This window comes from Phyllostomus discolor, chromosome 4, assembly GCF_004126475.2.
Source record: "Phyllostomus discolor isolate MPI-MPIP mPhyDis1 chromosome 4, mPhyDis1.pri.v3, whole genome shotgun sequence".
Classification (NCBI taxonomy): domain Eukaryota; kingdom Metazoa; phylum Chordata; class Mammalia; order Chiroptera; family Phyllostomidae; genus Phyllostomus; species Phyllostomus discolor.
In genome coordinates, this window is record NC_040906.2 from 138891725 (window position 1) to 138906537 (window position 14813).

The following is a 14813-nucleotide window of genomic DNA, read 5'->3' on the forward strand; positions in this document are numbered from 1 at the left end:
ACAAGACTAACAACGGAGGCTGGGAGGAGGTGGAGAACTCAATGCAGTGGATAGACACTGAGCAGCTGGAGACAGAGATGGATTGAAGATGGGGAGATGTCTCAGAAACCAAGGGAGTTACAGAGGTTTTAATAGTTCCGAGTCCCAGAAGGTCAGAGAAGAGAAGAGAAGGGCAAAGGAAGAGACACTGGTGATCCTCAAGTGAATAGTTTTAAGTTGAGAGGAAAAGCCAAGTTTTAAGTGATAGGTGGGTGGTGCGAAAATATAATCAGAAAGTGTAGATCACTCTGCAGAAGTTTGACAGTGGAAAGGAGAGAGGTCTGTTAAAAGGCCCAGTGAGAGGTAAAATTGTTGATGCAAAAGGGAGGGGTGGATAATTTATGGCAAGAGGTGGTGGGATTGGGACCAGGAGCTCAGGTGAGTTCTTAAAAAAAGTGTACTTTTTCTTTGATGTAAGAAAGAAATAGAAGAGGATGAGTAAGGAAAGAAATATTTTGAGGTATGAACTTGAGATAAAGAGGCTACAATTGAAATATGGTTTTAGGAAAACTTTGCCATAGTGAATCTATCTGACTCTAACTTGTACAGACTGTACAAGTCTCTTTATTGGAAGTGGGACTAAACGTTAAAAGTAGTGGCCAGTTGGAGAGAGTAGCACACACTGGGGATGTTCCCTGGCGGTGCCCTAAGCTGGGTCCCTGCGGGACTGGGGAACATTGGAACTCGAAGATGATACTTACATTGGTATGGGGGGAAGGAGCACATAAGAGAGGAGAAAGGGGCTGTTCATGGTGGCAGTGTGGGGCAGGAAAAGTAATTTTCCTTCTTGTTTTTCTAAATTCTTCTGGCTGGACTAATGATCAAATTGATGTGAGACAGATTCACAGGAGAAGGATGAGTGCTTCCAGGGCTACGTGGGGGAGAGAAGTGGTAATACCATGGAATAAGGGAGGAAAGATGGGTGAGTGGATGTGTTCAAATACTAACACCAGAGTGCACTAAGCTACAGAGGAGGCACAGGGAGAGATTACGAGATCTTGTTTGGACTAACAGTTTGGAAGACATAGCTGGGTCTGTCCTGTACAGTTTGGGAGACACGGTGGATCAGAATGGGGGCTCGGTGGGCACACTGGAATTGAACCCTTAGCACTACCTGTGTGGCCTTGGAGCAAGTCACTTCATCTCATTTGGTCTCATTTTTTTTATTTCTATAATGGTAATAATAATAGTACCTACCTCAGGAAATTGTTGTGAGAATTAAATGAGACAGTGCTTTAAAACTGCACTGTCCAGTAGGGTGGCCACTAGCCACAGGTGTTTAGTTTTCGAGCACTTTGAAATGTGGTTCGTACAAGTTGAGTTGGACTGCGCATGTAAAATACACACCGGATTTTGTATACTTAGTACCAAAAATGCAATGAAACTCATTTTTTTACAGTGATTACATGGTCAGTGGTTAGATTTTAGATATATTGGGTTAAATAAATATGTTATTAAAATAATTTCACCCATTTCTTTTTCCCTCTTTTTAGGGAATGTTGTACTGCCTTACAACATTCATTATAGTGCCTGGCGCGTGATAAACACTCAGGAGTGTCACTGATGTTGTACCTCATGTTTCTCAGTGTTATGTATTAGTCCACACTGATGCCTCCCTCAGCCCTGTGGCGTGTGGCCAGGTCTCTGTGTCGATGGCTGTTTGACTCTGACTTGAGTGGGCCTTCAATCTCATTCTGTATCCCTTGGGGAAGGAAGAAGTCTCCCTGAAAAGACGGCCATCTGTGCAAAGATCTTGATAGTAAACATCGTAGGTTTGAGTGGCCTTATGGTTTTGCGGCATCTGGTCAGCTCTGCCTTTGTGGTGCGTGTAGCCATCCACAGTGCACTGTGGATGAGTGTGCTTGTGTACCATCAGATCTTTATTTATGGAACTTGAATTCGGAGTTCATCTAATTTCCACGTGTCACAAAATATTGTTCTTTTTATTTTCCCACCTATTGTGAATGTAAGAAATGTTCAGACCTGTAGAGCATTTTTGTGAGCTTATTTGAGCCAAACTGATGACCATTGCTGGGAAGCAAAACCTTAATGGATTGAGGAAATGCTCTGGAAAATGGCAATTTTACCACTTAAGTTTCTTTAAATCCTCACCCAAAGACATTTTTTCACTGCTTTTTTTAGAGCCCTGACTGGTGTGGCTCAGTTGGTTGGCTGCAAAGTGAAAGGTTACCAGTTCGGTTCCTGGTCAGGGCACATGCCTGGGTTGCTGGCCAGGTCCCCAGTTTTGGGTGTGTGAGAGGCAACCAGTTTATGTTTCTTTTGCACATCAATGTTTCTCTCCCTCTCTTTCTCCCTCCATTTCCCTCTCTCTAAAATAAATAAATAAAATCTTAAAAAAAGAGAAAGAAACAGAAGGAGGGGGAGAGAGAGAGAAACATTGATGTGAAAGAGAAACATCAATTAGTTGCCTCTCAGTAGACTCTTTTAACCGCAACGTATACATGTGTCCTGACTGAGAATCAGACCCACAACCTTTTGGTTTATGGGACAATGCTCCAGTCAACTGAGCCACACCAGCCAGGGCTACCACTTATTTTATATGTTAGAGTCAAAGGGAATGATGTAAGGAGGTTACATGAGGCTCATTAGGTGATGTATTAGGAAGGTGGGAGAGAGCAAAGCAGGGAAATCTCTGGGATTAGATAAAAAAATGAAACAGATAGATGCATATTTCTTTTACATTTGTGACTATAATAATTCATATGAGTTTATTTGAGCCAAACTGACAATAATTGCCAGGAAGTAAAATCTCAACAAATGGAGAAAATGCTCCAGAGAATGGCAGTTATACAGGGAGTTACGTGAAATTCAGTGGTGATAGATTAGGGGGGTGGGAGAAAGTAAAGTGGGGAAATCTCTGGGATTGGATGAAGAGTAAAATGAAGAGACAAATACTTCTTTTGCATTGGTGGATAAAGGATAGTTAACAATTCACAGTTATAGCACATAGAGATAGTATGTGGGGGAACAAGATAACAATGAGGGATTCTGGTGGGAGATGGTGCCCCAAGGGGTCTGGGAAAAGGGATTACTCAGACATTCCAAAGGCATGCTATTTTAGATGCAAAAAGACAATTGACAGGCTCAGTTAAGGTAAAGAACATCAAGGAAGATACTCATCTAGGACAGGACTACCTGCCATGGTTTGCTTTTAGCTAAGAAATTTTAATTTTAGACCATTCTACAGAAACCAGAAAAGCTTGCATTCATGCTGCCTGTCACTACCAGAACCAATACATAGAAACAAAGATTGGGTCTTTGTGGGCAACTTTATTCACATACCAGTGATCTGAGAAGATGGAGGGTTATGTACCCTCAAAAATTGTCTTAACATCTCATTTCAAGTATACCTTTTTATAAGGAGAAGAAAGGGTAGGTAAGGGGTTTGGGAAAAAGGTTAACTCTATAAGAGTTGCAGCCTGGCATCAATTGGCCTAGCACACCTTTATCTGTTGATCAACAATTCTTCATCTGCATCAGGAGCGTTCCCTCCTTAGAGCACAGTGGTTCATATACAATCTCCATCAATCGCAGACCTCTTGGGGTACAAAGGCTGACTTCCTTGTCATCTCCTGGAGTCATGTATTCCAGTTCCTGGAATAATAGCTTTCCACATGCATTAATCACTTAAGCCTATCAACTAAGGCTAAATTTTTTTAACACTTGAGTTCCCCTATCACTGTGTAGTTACTTCAGGACTCTGAGTTTGTAAGGCTGCCATGCAAGCCTCCCCTGAACTTGTCAGGTTTAGTGTGTGGCTCTTTTTTACCCACAACAGTATATTATTGAATAGCAGAGAGTTGCCAGAAATAATTAAGCAGTAAATACTAAGTCGGGCATATATTATGTAGAAAGTCTTTTTTTTTCCATAGAGGATATTTCTGGACCCAGTGGATTTCCAGTTACATAGTACTCCTTCCTTTCAATGTTCTTCCACAGAGCTATTTTGTGAGCACAGATGTCAGAAGAGGCAGCATATGGTGTTACAGAGTGTGTTTAAAAAGTTAAGGAAAGGTTAGTTTTTGTGTATGCTATTTATACAATTTAAAAATAGCATCAACTCTATTTGTAAATCAAAAGGCCAGCACTCAGGCTTGTGCCAAGTGAGAAGCCTGAACACAAGGTTTCTTTTGAGTGGTTTAGTGGTGCTGGGGAGAGAAAGTGTCTGAAGGGTGTTAAGACTGACTTTCTCTGGTTATACACAGAAATGATAGGAGTTTTACAAAGTTACCTATAGTAAGATCAAGAAGGACTTTACATAACAGACTATGTCTTTGCTCAGTGATTTAAAAGAGTGCATGCAGGGTTTCATGAGGTGCTGACTATTTCCCATGTCTGACTGGAATCTTGCCAAAAAGAGAAAAAAAGTTCACAACAACTTGTAAATACTGAGTATCTCATCCTTAGCCTAGCAACAGGAGAGAAAGACATTACTATTCCTCATCTACACTCCTACTACACCACCCTCAGTTTTATGTTTTCGTTGTATAAATTTTTGTTAGAATGTTAGGACTTTCAAATAAAACTTAATAAGTGCCTAGGAGATTCCAGGCTGCATTTGTAAATTTAGAGGAAAGAAAGTAGAAAAAAAAATGTCAAGGACTCACAGTTGACCTTTAATAAGGACACATGAGACCAGTGTGTGGGCCTTAAATCAGATCACCCAACCTTGAGTCACTCTCTGAATTGAGCAAGAATCAGCTTTTGGAGGCAGCTTCTGTTTCTGGCTGTGTCTTTCCTGAGTCTGTGAAAGGACATGGTTCATGTGTCAGAGCAGTGGGACTCAGGCATGTGTCAATCCCATTCCAATTTCTTGACAAAAACTTGCCAAAGGTTTGACTCTAGTAAGAGCTACATTAAAGGAGAGGCAGAGATGTGGAACAGACTGCTCCCATATCCATGTGTAGTAGATAAAAGTTCAGGAGGGATATCTTCGAGTGAGGAATCCCAGCCCCACAACAGGACCCCCAACCCAGGGTTCCAGTGCCAGGAACATAAGTCCCCATAACTTCTGGCTGTAAAAACCAGCAGAGATTAAGTCAGTGGAAGAAACTTCTGGAGTCCCAAGCCATTCTCCTTAAAGAACCCAAACATGGACTTATTCAGACTCACTCCCTCTGAGCTCCAGCACCAGGGTAGCCACTTGAAAGACACCAGTGGCATACAGGGAGGAACTGAAGTGTCTGGCATCAAGGCAGGAGCTGGGGGACAGATTTCTCACAGACAGAAAAGTGGGCAGAGTCCACTGTCCTTTTGCTGAGCCCTCCCCCCACAGAGCCACAAAGTAGGCAGGCAAGTGCCATCTCTGAGACTCCATCAACCTGGCTCATGCTGTTTACCCCACCCTGGAGATCCTCTGAGGCTCCCTCCCACCAAACTTATGGGCCCATCCAAACTGTTAACCTTTACTCTTCTGTATGAATGACTGGTCTTGGCTCATGCTTCACAACTTCCTACATCCTGTCAAACAAGCAACAGCTAGCCTCAGTGGCCCCCAGACCCCATACCTCTTGCTACGTGGTCCCAAGTGTGGCACTAGCAGCAGCCAGCCTAGATTTACAGCTTGGCTTTGCCCGGAAATCCCTAAACGCTGCACAAGTAGCAGCCATCTTAGATTGCTTTAAAACTCATGTAGGGTGGCCCTGGAGAGAATACAGGTGGGGGATGACATTGGTCTGTACTACCTGGGAAACCCTAGAGCCTGAGCACTCAGTGGACATCTGCAGACCACAGTGGAGCACCACTGTCCTGCACCTGCATAGCTGACCCTCCACAGAGGGCAGAAGCTGGTGGTCACAGTCAGTTCTTGCAGCTGACTGGCTTGGGTAAATACCTCCTATGACCTGCCAACAGCAGTCAGGGTTCAACTACAATAGGAGGGTGTGCTCAGTCCATACAAAGGGAACACCTCACGTGCGCCAGCTTGGATGACAGGGGAGGCTGTACCACTGGACCTTAGAGGATACCTGCTATTTTAGGCCATGTTATGGAGACAAGGAATCATAGCAGCTCTACTTATATACATAGAAACAAACACAGGGAGGCCAAAATGAGGTGACCAAGAAATATGGCCCAAAGGAAAGGACAGATCAAAACTCCAGAAAAAGATCTAAACAAAAGGGAGATAAGCAATCTATCAGATGTGGAGTTCAAAACACTGGTTATAAGGATGCTCGAGGAACTTAGTGAGGACCTCAAGAGCAATAAAAAGTCCAGTCAGAAATGAAGGATACACTAATTGAAATAAAGAACAATTTACAGGGAAACAACAGTAGAGTGGATGAAGCCAAGAATCAAGTCAATGATTTGGAACATAAGGAAGCAAAAAACAACTAACCAGAACAACAAGAAGAAAAGACAGTCCAAAAAAAAAAATGAAGATAGCGTGAGAAGCCTCTGAGACAACTTCAAGAGGTCCAGTATTCTAGGGATGCCAGAAGGAAAATAGAAAGAGCAAGAAATTGGAATTCTATTTGAAAAGATAGTGAAAGAAAACTTCCCTAATTTGGTGAAGGAAATACACATACAAGTCCAGGAAGCACAGAGGTCCCAAACAAGATGGTTGCAAAGAGGCCCACTCTAAGATACATCATAATTAAAATGCCAAAGTTTAAACATAAAGAGAGAATCTCAAAAGCAGCAAACGAATAGCAGTTAGTTACCTACAGGGGAGTTCCCATAAGACATAAGACTGTCAGCTGATTTCCCAAAAGAAACTTTGCAGGCTAGAAGGGACAGGCAAGAAATATTCAAAGTCATGTAAAGCAGGGCCCTACAGCCAAGATTGCCCCACTCAGCAAAGCTATCTTTTAGAATCAAAGGGCAGATAAAGAGCTTCCCAGACAAGAAAAAACCAAAGGAGCTCATCATCACCAAACCAGTATTCAATGAAATGTTAAGGGACTTATTTGAGAAAAAGAAGAGCAAAACTATGAACAATAATATGGCAATAAATACATATCTATCAACAACTGAATCTAAAAACAAACTAAGCAAACAAGAAGAACAGAGAGAGAATCATAGATACAGAGAGGGTTTTGATGGTTGCCAGATGGTAGGGAGGAGTGGGGGACAATGGTAGAAGGGGTGAGGCAATTAAGAAGTACAAATAGGTAGTTACAGAATAGCCATGGGGATGTAAAGTACAGTCTAGGAAATGGAGCAGCCAAAGAACTTATATGCATGACCAAGGACATGAACAATGGTGTGGGATGGTCTGAGGGAGTAGGGGGTGCTGGGTGGAGGGGAGCAAAGGGGGAAAAATTGGGATAACAGTATAACATAATCAATAAAATATAATTTTAAAAAGATAGAAAAAATTCTTCAAAAAAAGCTACATTAAAAAGTTCTATGAGTGGGATCTTCTGCACTTCAAATTTGGGTAGCTGTTTTTGGATTGCTAAAAAACTATTTTAATTGGATTGTAGACTCACAGCTGTTTTTTACTTTGTCCTTGCTTTGTGTCACTTAGATAAACAAATTATGCCCCCCCCACTCCCCCTTTTAGTCTTTGTAAACTTGCCAGTGGTGGGAGGTAGGCAGCGTGTCAGGCCATGATCGAAAGGAAGCATATTGTTTCCTTAGTCACCAGGCTGACAAAAGAGCCAACCCGATAGCTTACCCTCAAGTAATGAAAAATAAGTAACTCTCAGTAATTGAGGGAGCAGGTTTGTTGGGGCTCAGCTCTCTGCAGTTTAAGTTTTCTGGTTTTATTCCATTGCAGTGTATGCCTTGCTGTACTACCCAGGTACAGTCCTTGAGGGATGAAGGACTCATTGCCCTAGCCTCCGGGAGGGCTGCTCTCAGAGCCAGCGCCCCCTGGGGATTACATCAGCTAAAGGGAGTTGCCTTTTCTGAGGGGCACCCCTCCTTGGGTGGAGGTTCAGCCAACTCAGGATAACTTCCAAGGGTCATGGCTGCCTCTGAGTGCCCCTTGTGGACATCTCTTGAGTCTGCAGTTGTCTCTCTCCCCATCCCTCTCCCTAGTCCTGTCTCCTTCCCTTCCTTTCCTCAGGTGCCCAACCCAAGGCACCCCTTCAAAACCTTTTGCACTTGATTCACCACCTCAGAGTTGGAACTCAGCCTTAGATGTGGTTATTGTTTTACTTTGCTTTTAAGAGGGATATTTCAGATCTTGAAATTAACTTAAAATGTATCATAACTGTGTAGTATGAAGAACTGATACGAGTTGGGAGCTCTTCTAGTTTTCACATATCCGTTTCACAAGTTGTTGTATAACATGAGGTATTTTAAAATTAATTTCACTGCTGCGGCGCTTACAGTATAACTCTAAGGGTTGGGAGAAACACTGGGGAGGAAGAAACTTTAGGTTCTGGTGATGACTGACAGAAAGTTGAGGGGAGAAAGGAATCTGAGATGATTTGGAGCCTCTGTGACTGAGAGTGGGGATATCCACGCACACCAGCAGGCTCTCTAGGCTGTGGAACTTCTATGGTAATGAAAGGTAAGAATAAAAGAACAAAGGTACAACTGCTGTTTTCAGCCTGAGAGGTAGTACAAAGTGATGGTCTAGAGGTGGGACCCAGGCCGTGGGTCTTAGAATCTGGGCTCCCTTCTTTTCTGTGTGATACTGGGCAAGTCACTTAATGTTGCTGTGACAGGGTTCTCATTTGTAAATTAAGGATAATAGTACTTAATAAGATCATGGTGAGGATTAAACCAGTCAATACATGTAATGGTTGTAGAACACTCTAAGTAGTATCTATATTGTTGTTTTATTCACAAAATTAAAAGTCTTATACACAGAGCTGTTGGTTGTTTTATTGCTTCTGAGCAGCACCCTAAGTCTTCCACCCTCTAGACCAACACTGTCCAATGTTATGTAACCTTTTTAGTAACCACATTAAAAAAGTAAAAAGAAACAGATGAAATTAATGTTAATAATATATTTATTTAACCCAATAATTTATGAATATTACCAGTTCAACATGTAATGACTACAAAAATTATTGAGCTACTTTACACTCTTTTTTTGTTTTTTTAAGTTATTATTTTTTATTATTTATTTATTATTTATTTATTTATTTTTTTTTGTTTTAAGCCTTGGAAAATGGGGTGTATTTTACACATGCAATGTATTTCAGCTGCTCGATAGTCACGTGTGGCTAGAGGCTACTGTAATAGACTGTGCAGCTTTAGAGGCTTGTTAGCTAACCTTTTTTAAAGAAAAAATTCATAAGTGTTCCAGGTATCTGTTACTGTGAGTGAACCAACTCGAAAACTTAGTGGCTTAAAACAACAGTGGTTCATTATTTCTCACGAGTCTCACTCCCCCAGTCTGTGCACACAAGATGGATGATTATCGGCTGACTCATTTATTACCATGATGGTTGTAACATTTTCTAATTCCTGGCTCCTTTTACATTTATTAGCTGGAATTCTATGGTAAAGAAGAACTTTTTTTTCTCCCTTAGTCATCTACTTAATTATATAGCAGTATAAACTCACAGACTCTTATTCTTTCAGTAAGTTGTAATCCATTATTTGTTTGAATGCTCAAGTTGCCTGACTATTATATATCTATGTAGATACAGTTATATATGTACATGGTTTCATTTTTTACAGATTTCCTCCATTAGCTCTGCCCCCACACATGCATAGCTTCCTCTGTTATCAACACCACTCACCCAGAATGGTATTTTTTTTCTTTAGCAAGGATGAACCTACATTGACACATCATAACATCATAATCACCCCAAATCCATAGTTTACTTTAGGTTTCACTCTTGGTGTTGTACATTCTATGGATTTGGACAAACATAGAATAATGGATCCATCATTATAATATCATACAAGGAATTTTCACTGCCCTAAAAGTCTGTGCTCTGCCTGTTCATCTTTTTATTGTCTTCATCATTGTACCTTTTCCACAATTTCAAATAGCTGAAATTATACAGTCTGAAAATTATACTATCTGAAAAGCCTTTTCAGATTGGCTTTTTTCACTTAGTAATATGCATTTAAGTTTCCTTCTTTTCTTTTAATGGCCTTTTACCTTTAAGTGTATGATCCACGTTGAGTTAAATTTTGTAAAGTGTATAAAATCTGTGTCTAGATTCATTTTTGTTGCATGTGGTTGTCCAGTTGTTCCAGTACCATTTGTTGAAGAGACTCTTTCTCTGCTCCATTTTATTGCCTTTGCTGCTTTGTTAAAGATCAACTGACTCTATTTAGGGCAGTCTCTTCCTGGGCTTTCTATTCTCCTCCATTGATCTATTTGTCTATTTTTTCTACCAATACGACACTCTCTTTATTATGGTAGCTCTAATAAGTCTTCAGATTAGATACTGTCATTCTTCCAACTTTGTTTTTTTCCTTCACTATTGAATTGGTTGTGCTGGGTCTTTTGTCTCTCCACAGAAACTTTAGAATAGTTTGTCAATGTCCATAAATTAACTTGGTAGGATTTTGATTGTGATCGTATTGAATGTATAGTTAAAGTTGGGAAGAACTGACAACTTGATAATATTGAGTTTTCCTATCTGTGAAACTGGAATACATTTTCATTTATTTAGGTCTTAATTGATTTTGTTTATCAGAATTTTGTAGTTTTCCTCATTTAGATCTTGTACATATTTTGTTAGATTTATACCTAAGTATTTCATTTTCTTGTTTTTAATTTCAAGTCCCAGTTGTTCATTGTTGGTATATAGTGGCCATAATATTTTTAATTGAGAAAACACTGTCTCTACATGTGCTGAGGCACCTGGTAAGATCAGAGCAAATTCTGCTCTGCGGCAGATATTCTCAAATTATTTCCATATAGAAATGTTTCAGTATTTCAGCCCACATATTTCACATGGTCTGTCTCTTTGCCTGCAGAGTACCATATCTCTTTTTGATAAATATTTTTATAAGACAGAACTTGTCAAGTAAGTTTTCTGTGGTTCTTTTGAATGTTTCAGCAAGTTTAGTTCCTGCAATATCATAGGGCTTCTCAGTTTCACTTCAGTTCAGTATGGAATATGTCTATTGGGTTGGCCAAAAAGTTCGTTTGGTTTTTTTCTATAAGATGGCTCTAGTAGCACTTACTTGTCCTTAACTGCATTCAAAACAATTTTGTTAGATTGTATTGTGACAGCTGTTGTATCAGTGTGCATTTAAAAGAACTTATCACAATTGGTGAATTTTGTATAGTCATTTTAATATTGAAGATAGAAGAAAAGACAACATTTTTGGTGTATTGTGCTCTATTATTTCAAGAAAGGTAAAAATGCAACTAGAAAGAGATTTGTACAGTGTATGGAGAAGGTTCTGTGAGTGATGGAATGTATCAAAAGTGATTTACGATCTTTTGTGCAGCAAGTGTGGAGATTTATTGCTGGACAATGCTTCAGGGTTGGGTGGACCAGTTGAAGTGGATGGAGATTGAATTGAGACATTAATTGAGAACAATCAGTGTTATACCATGTGGGAGATAGCCAACATACTCAAAATAATCCAAATCAATAAAGTTTTTTGGTGAAAGTGAAAAAATTTGTCTTTTGATTTACAGAAAAAACTAAAGGGACTTTTTGGTCAACTCAGTTTATCATTAAAAATAAGAACTAGGCTTCTGCTGTGGCTGTGCAAGCAGCTTTTTGAAATATCCTGACGCTATGTGTGAAATCCAGGTTAGAGCCTTGGTTGATCTCCAAGAATCCCAATCGGAGCGGGGACGAATACCCTGGAGGCAGGGTGGCCAGAGGCTGGCAGAAGACTCCCTCTGCCATTAGCGTGAGGAGAAGAGAAGAAATGGCCTGGGCCGCAGTGTTCCCTGGTTCTTCCTCCCTTGCCTGACCCCCTGGTCAGTGGTGCTGAAAAATGGGTGGGGGCTTGGGGGTACAGGAACTTCAAGTTAAACAGGTTTCTTTGTAGATCCACTGCCTGTAAACCCTGAGAGTGCACAGTTTTTTAAAAATGAAGAAATTAAGGCTTAAGGAACTGTAGAGTCGCCTGGAACAAGTGGATGGATTCAGAACACCCACTCCACTTCTAGAACAGTATTCCACCAGGCCTCACATCGCAGGTTGTGTGTTGGATTTGACATAGATGAAGATGCATTGGAAGTATGTAATGGGGGTGTGGGAGAGTTTGAGTTAACAAATGTTGACATGGTTCAATGTGATGTGTGTTCATTATCGAACAGGATGGCCAAGTAATTTTTTACAGTAATTCTGAATCCTCCCTCTGGGATCAAAAATAATAAAGGGACAGATATGGCATTTCTGAAGACTGCTTTGGGAATGGCAAGAACAGCAATATAGTCTTTACACAAATGTTTAACTAGAGAACACATTCAAAAGAAAGCTGCAGAATGGAAAGTCAAGATCAACATTATTGTAGAGCTGAGATATGACCTGCCAGCATCATACAAATTTCATAAAAAGAAATTAGTGGACATTAAAGTGGGCCTAATTTGGTTTTCTTTTTAAAAGGCTCCCAAAGACAGAAGCAGCTGAAAACATAATTAAAATGAATAAAAAATTTGTTTACTAAAAAAAAAAGAACAAATGAGTAGAAGTTTCTTTAAGTTGAAATATTTCCAAAGCATGATTATAAAATTTCAAAGTTAAGTCTTGTGCCAATTAAAGCCATCTCATATAAATATTTTGCTAAAGAAAAAAAGATCCAGCAAAAATGCCCTGTCTGGGTGCTAGGATAGCAGTGTAACCAGTGTAACGGTCCTGGAGAGGGCTCACCATGTCTGAAAGGCCGCTCATCCCCACTGCCCTCTTCCTGCCTCTGACCTTGTCTCACCCGAATCTTCACTTTGGTAGACTCATGTTGACTTCTGCTCCTTTGCATTTCCTGCTATTCTGCCTGGAAACTCTTCCTCTCCTTCCTTACCTGGCTGATTTCTCCTTATCCTACAACACAAGACTCAGGCATCATTTTCTCTAGGAATTTCCCCTTGACCCCTCCTTTGTGCTCCCTCCCCTACCTCAGTTGCAGCCCACGTTTAATTGTCCTCCTTCACCTTTTCAAACACATTTTTTGTCCAATGACCTGTTACTTAAGGCTCCCGCTCTTTGCTTTCTATAGTGGCAGTTATTGGATAAATGGATATGTGCTAAGTGGGGTAAGTGATATTGCTGAATCGCTTATCTGTTCCTGAAAATGTATTTGTATTTCATTGAGGCCCTTTGGGGCAGTGGTCTCCAGAGTGGGTGTGCACACACCTGGGAGTGCATAAGCCCATTTATAAGGATGTAGGTAGAACAGTTACTAATTTTTATTCTATAATTCTGAGCAAAACTAAGAAATGAAGCTTTTATAATATTTAATATTTTGTTTGAGAAAGTGCATGTATATCTTTATAAATCTAAGTTGACATTGGTAATGTGTACAATACTAGATATTTTACTGATTGGACACTCCATCACAAACATTTGAAGATCACTTGTATAGAGGCACACTAACATTCCCAGTGCACAAACTTTTCAAGCTATAATGGCTTACACTTATCAAGTGTTTCCTATGGGCCAGGCATTTTTCTATACACTTTACAAGCTTCGACATACTTATTCCTTACAACTGCCTTGTGAGATTGGTATGATTGTTAGCACCTTCAATTTAAGGATGAAAAACCTGACTCTGGAGAATCAGGTAACATGGTCAAGGACCGGGGTAGTATGGAGCTGATTCAGGATAAAGGTGGTGTGGTATGATTCCAGAGGCTACTTGCTCAACCCTTGCTCTGCACTGGGCTGCCTGCACTTGTGGGATAGACATGTGGCCTCCAGGATGGGGACTGTGTTTGTCTTGTTCACTGTGGTACCCTGGATAAACACTTCTTAAATGAACGAAGGAGCTGAGGGTCCGCACCATCTCTGAATTCATGTCACTTAAATGGGAACCGTGGATACGTGCTCTTTTATTTTTAACATGAAGCACTTTTTTTCTTGAAATAAATGGATCTGATGAGAAACTAGCATGAGCTGAATTAGCAGTCCTATGTTTAGAAACTTTACATGAAAAAAGAAGTCTGCATCACTATAATACTAATGAGTCAGTTATGAGTCCCAGCTCACCACTGACATGACTAATGCCTTCCATTTCTTCCATTGTCATGAGGGTATGAGAACATAAGTAATGAACCTCAGATTCCTTCTGTGCACTGTCTGAAGTATTGCTCAGATGTGTATAACCTTAAAACAGCAAAATGAACAGCAGCGACCATGACAACAAAAACGATAATGGAAAAAGGGAAGTAGAACTTACTAATTTTTGGGGTGTTCACCCACTGATAGCCCTTTAAGTCTCATTCAGTTTTCCTTAATTCTTTGGCACAAGAATATGTAATAATCTTTCAGGTGTTCTGTGCATTAATAAAATTGTTTTGGTTTAACCAAATAAGTTTATGATTCCTTTAGTTTACAATTCCCTCCATATTCAGGAGTATCAGGGGAGTCTTGCGAGTTCAGTGTTGTATCATCTGATTCAAATTATGACTCTTTTTTCCTTTCCTTTTCCTTTTAGGCTCTTTCAAGACACTTATTCTTCCATCAGTAAGTATCCATTAAAAATTAGGTTTTTGAAATATACATTGCATCAGTGAATTAAATACATTAATATTTTAGTGGTTTTACTATCAATTTAAATTTTTTGTGAGGTTGGCTTGAGTTTTATTCCAACTTCAGACTATTTGAGAATAATATTCCTTTAAACTCATAGCAGAGATTTTCCTCTTATAAAATAGAGAACTTAACTGAGGGAAACTGGCCTAGACTAATAAGGAACCTGGGCTGGTT

At 40.1% G+C, this 14813-nt stretch overlaps 1 protein-coding gene and 1 pseudogene across 1 annotated transcript in view; both read left to right on the forward strand.

The window, feature by feature from the left end:
- Nucleotides 1-14813, forward strand: part of CD109 (CD109 molecule) — a 123290-nt gene that overhangs the window by 10843 nt on the left and 97634 nt on the right. Inside the window, exon 4 of the mRNA XM_028510864.2 lies at nucleotides 14542-14570. Coding sequence (XP_028366665.1) covers nucleotides 14542-14570 — 29 coding nt within the window. The remainder of the gene's footprint in view (nucleotides 1-14541; nucleotides 14571-14813) is intronic.
- On the forward strand, nucleotides 11980-14498 carry LOC114495556 (annotated as a pseudogene).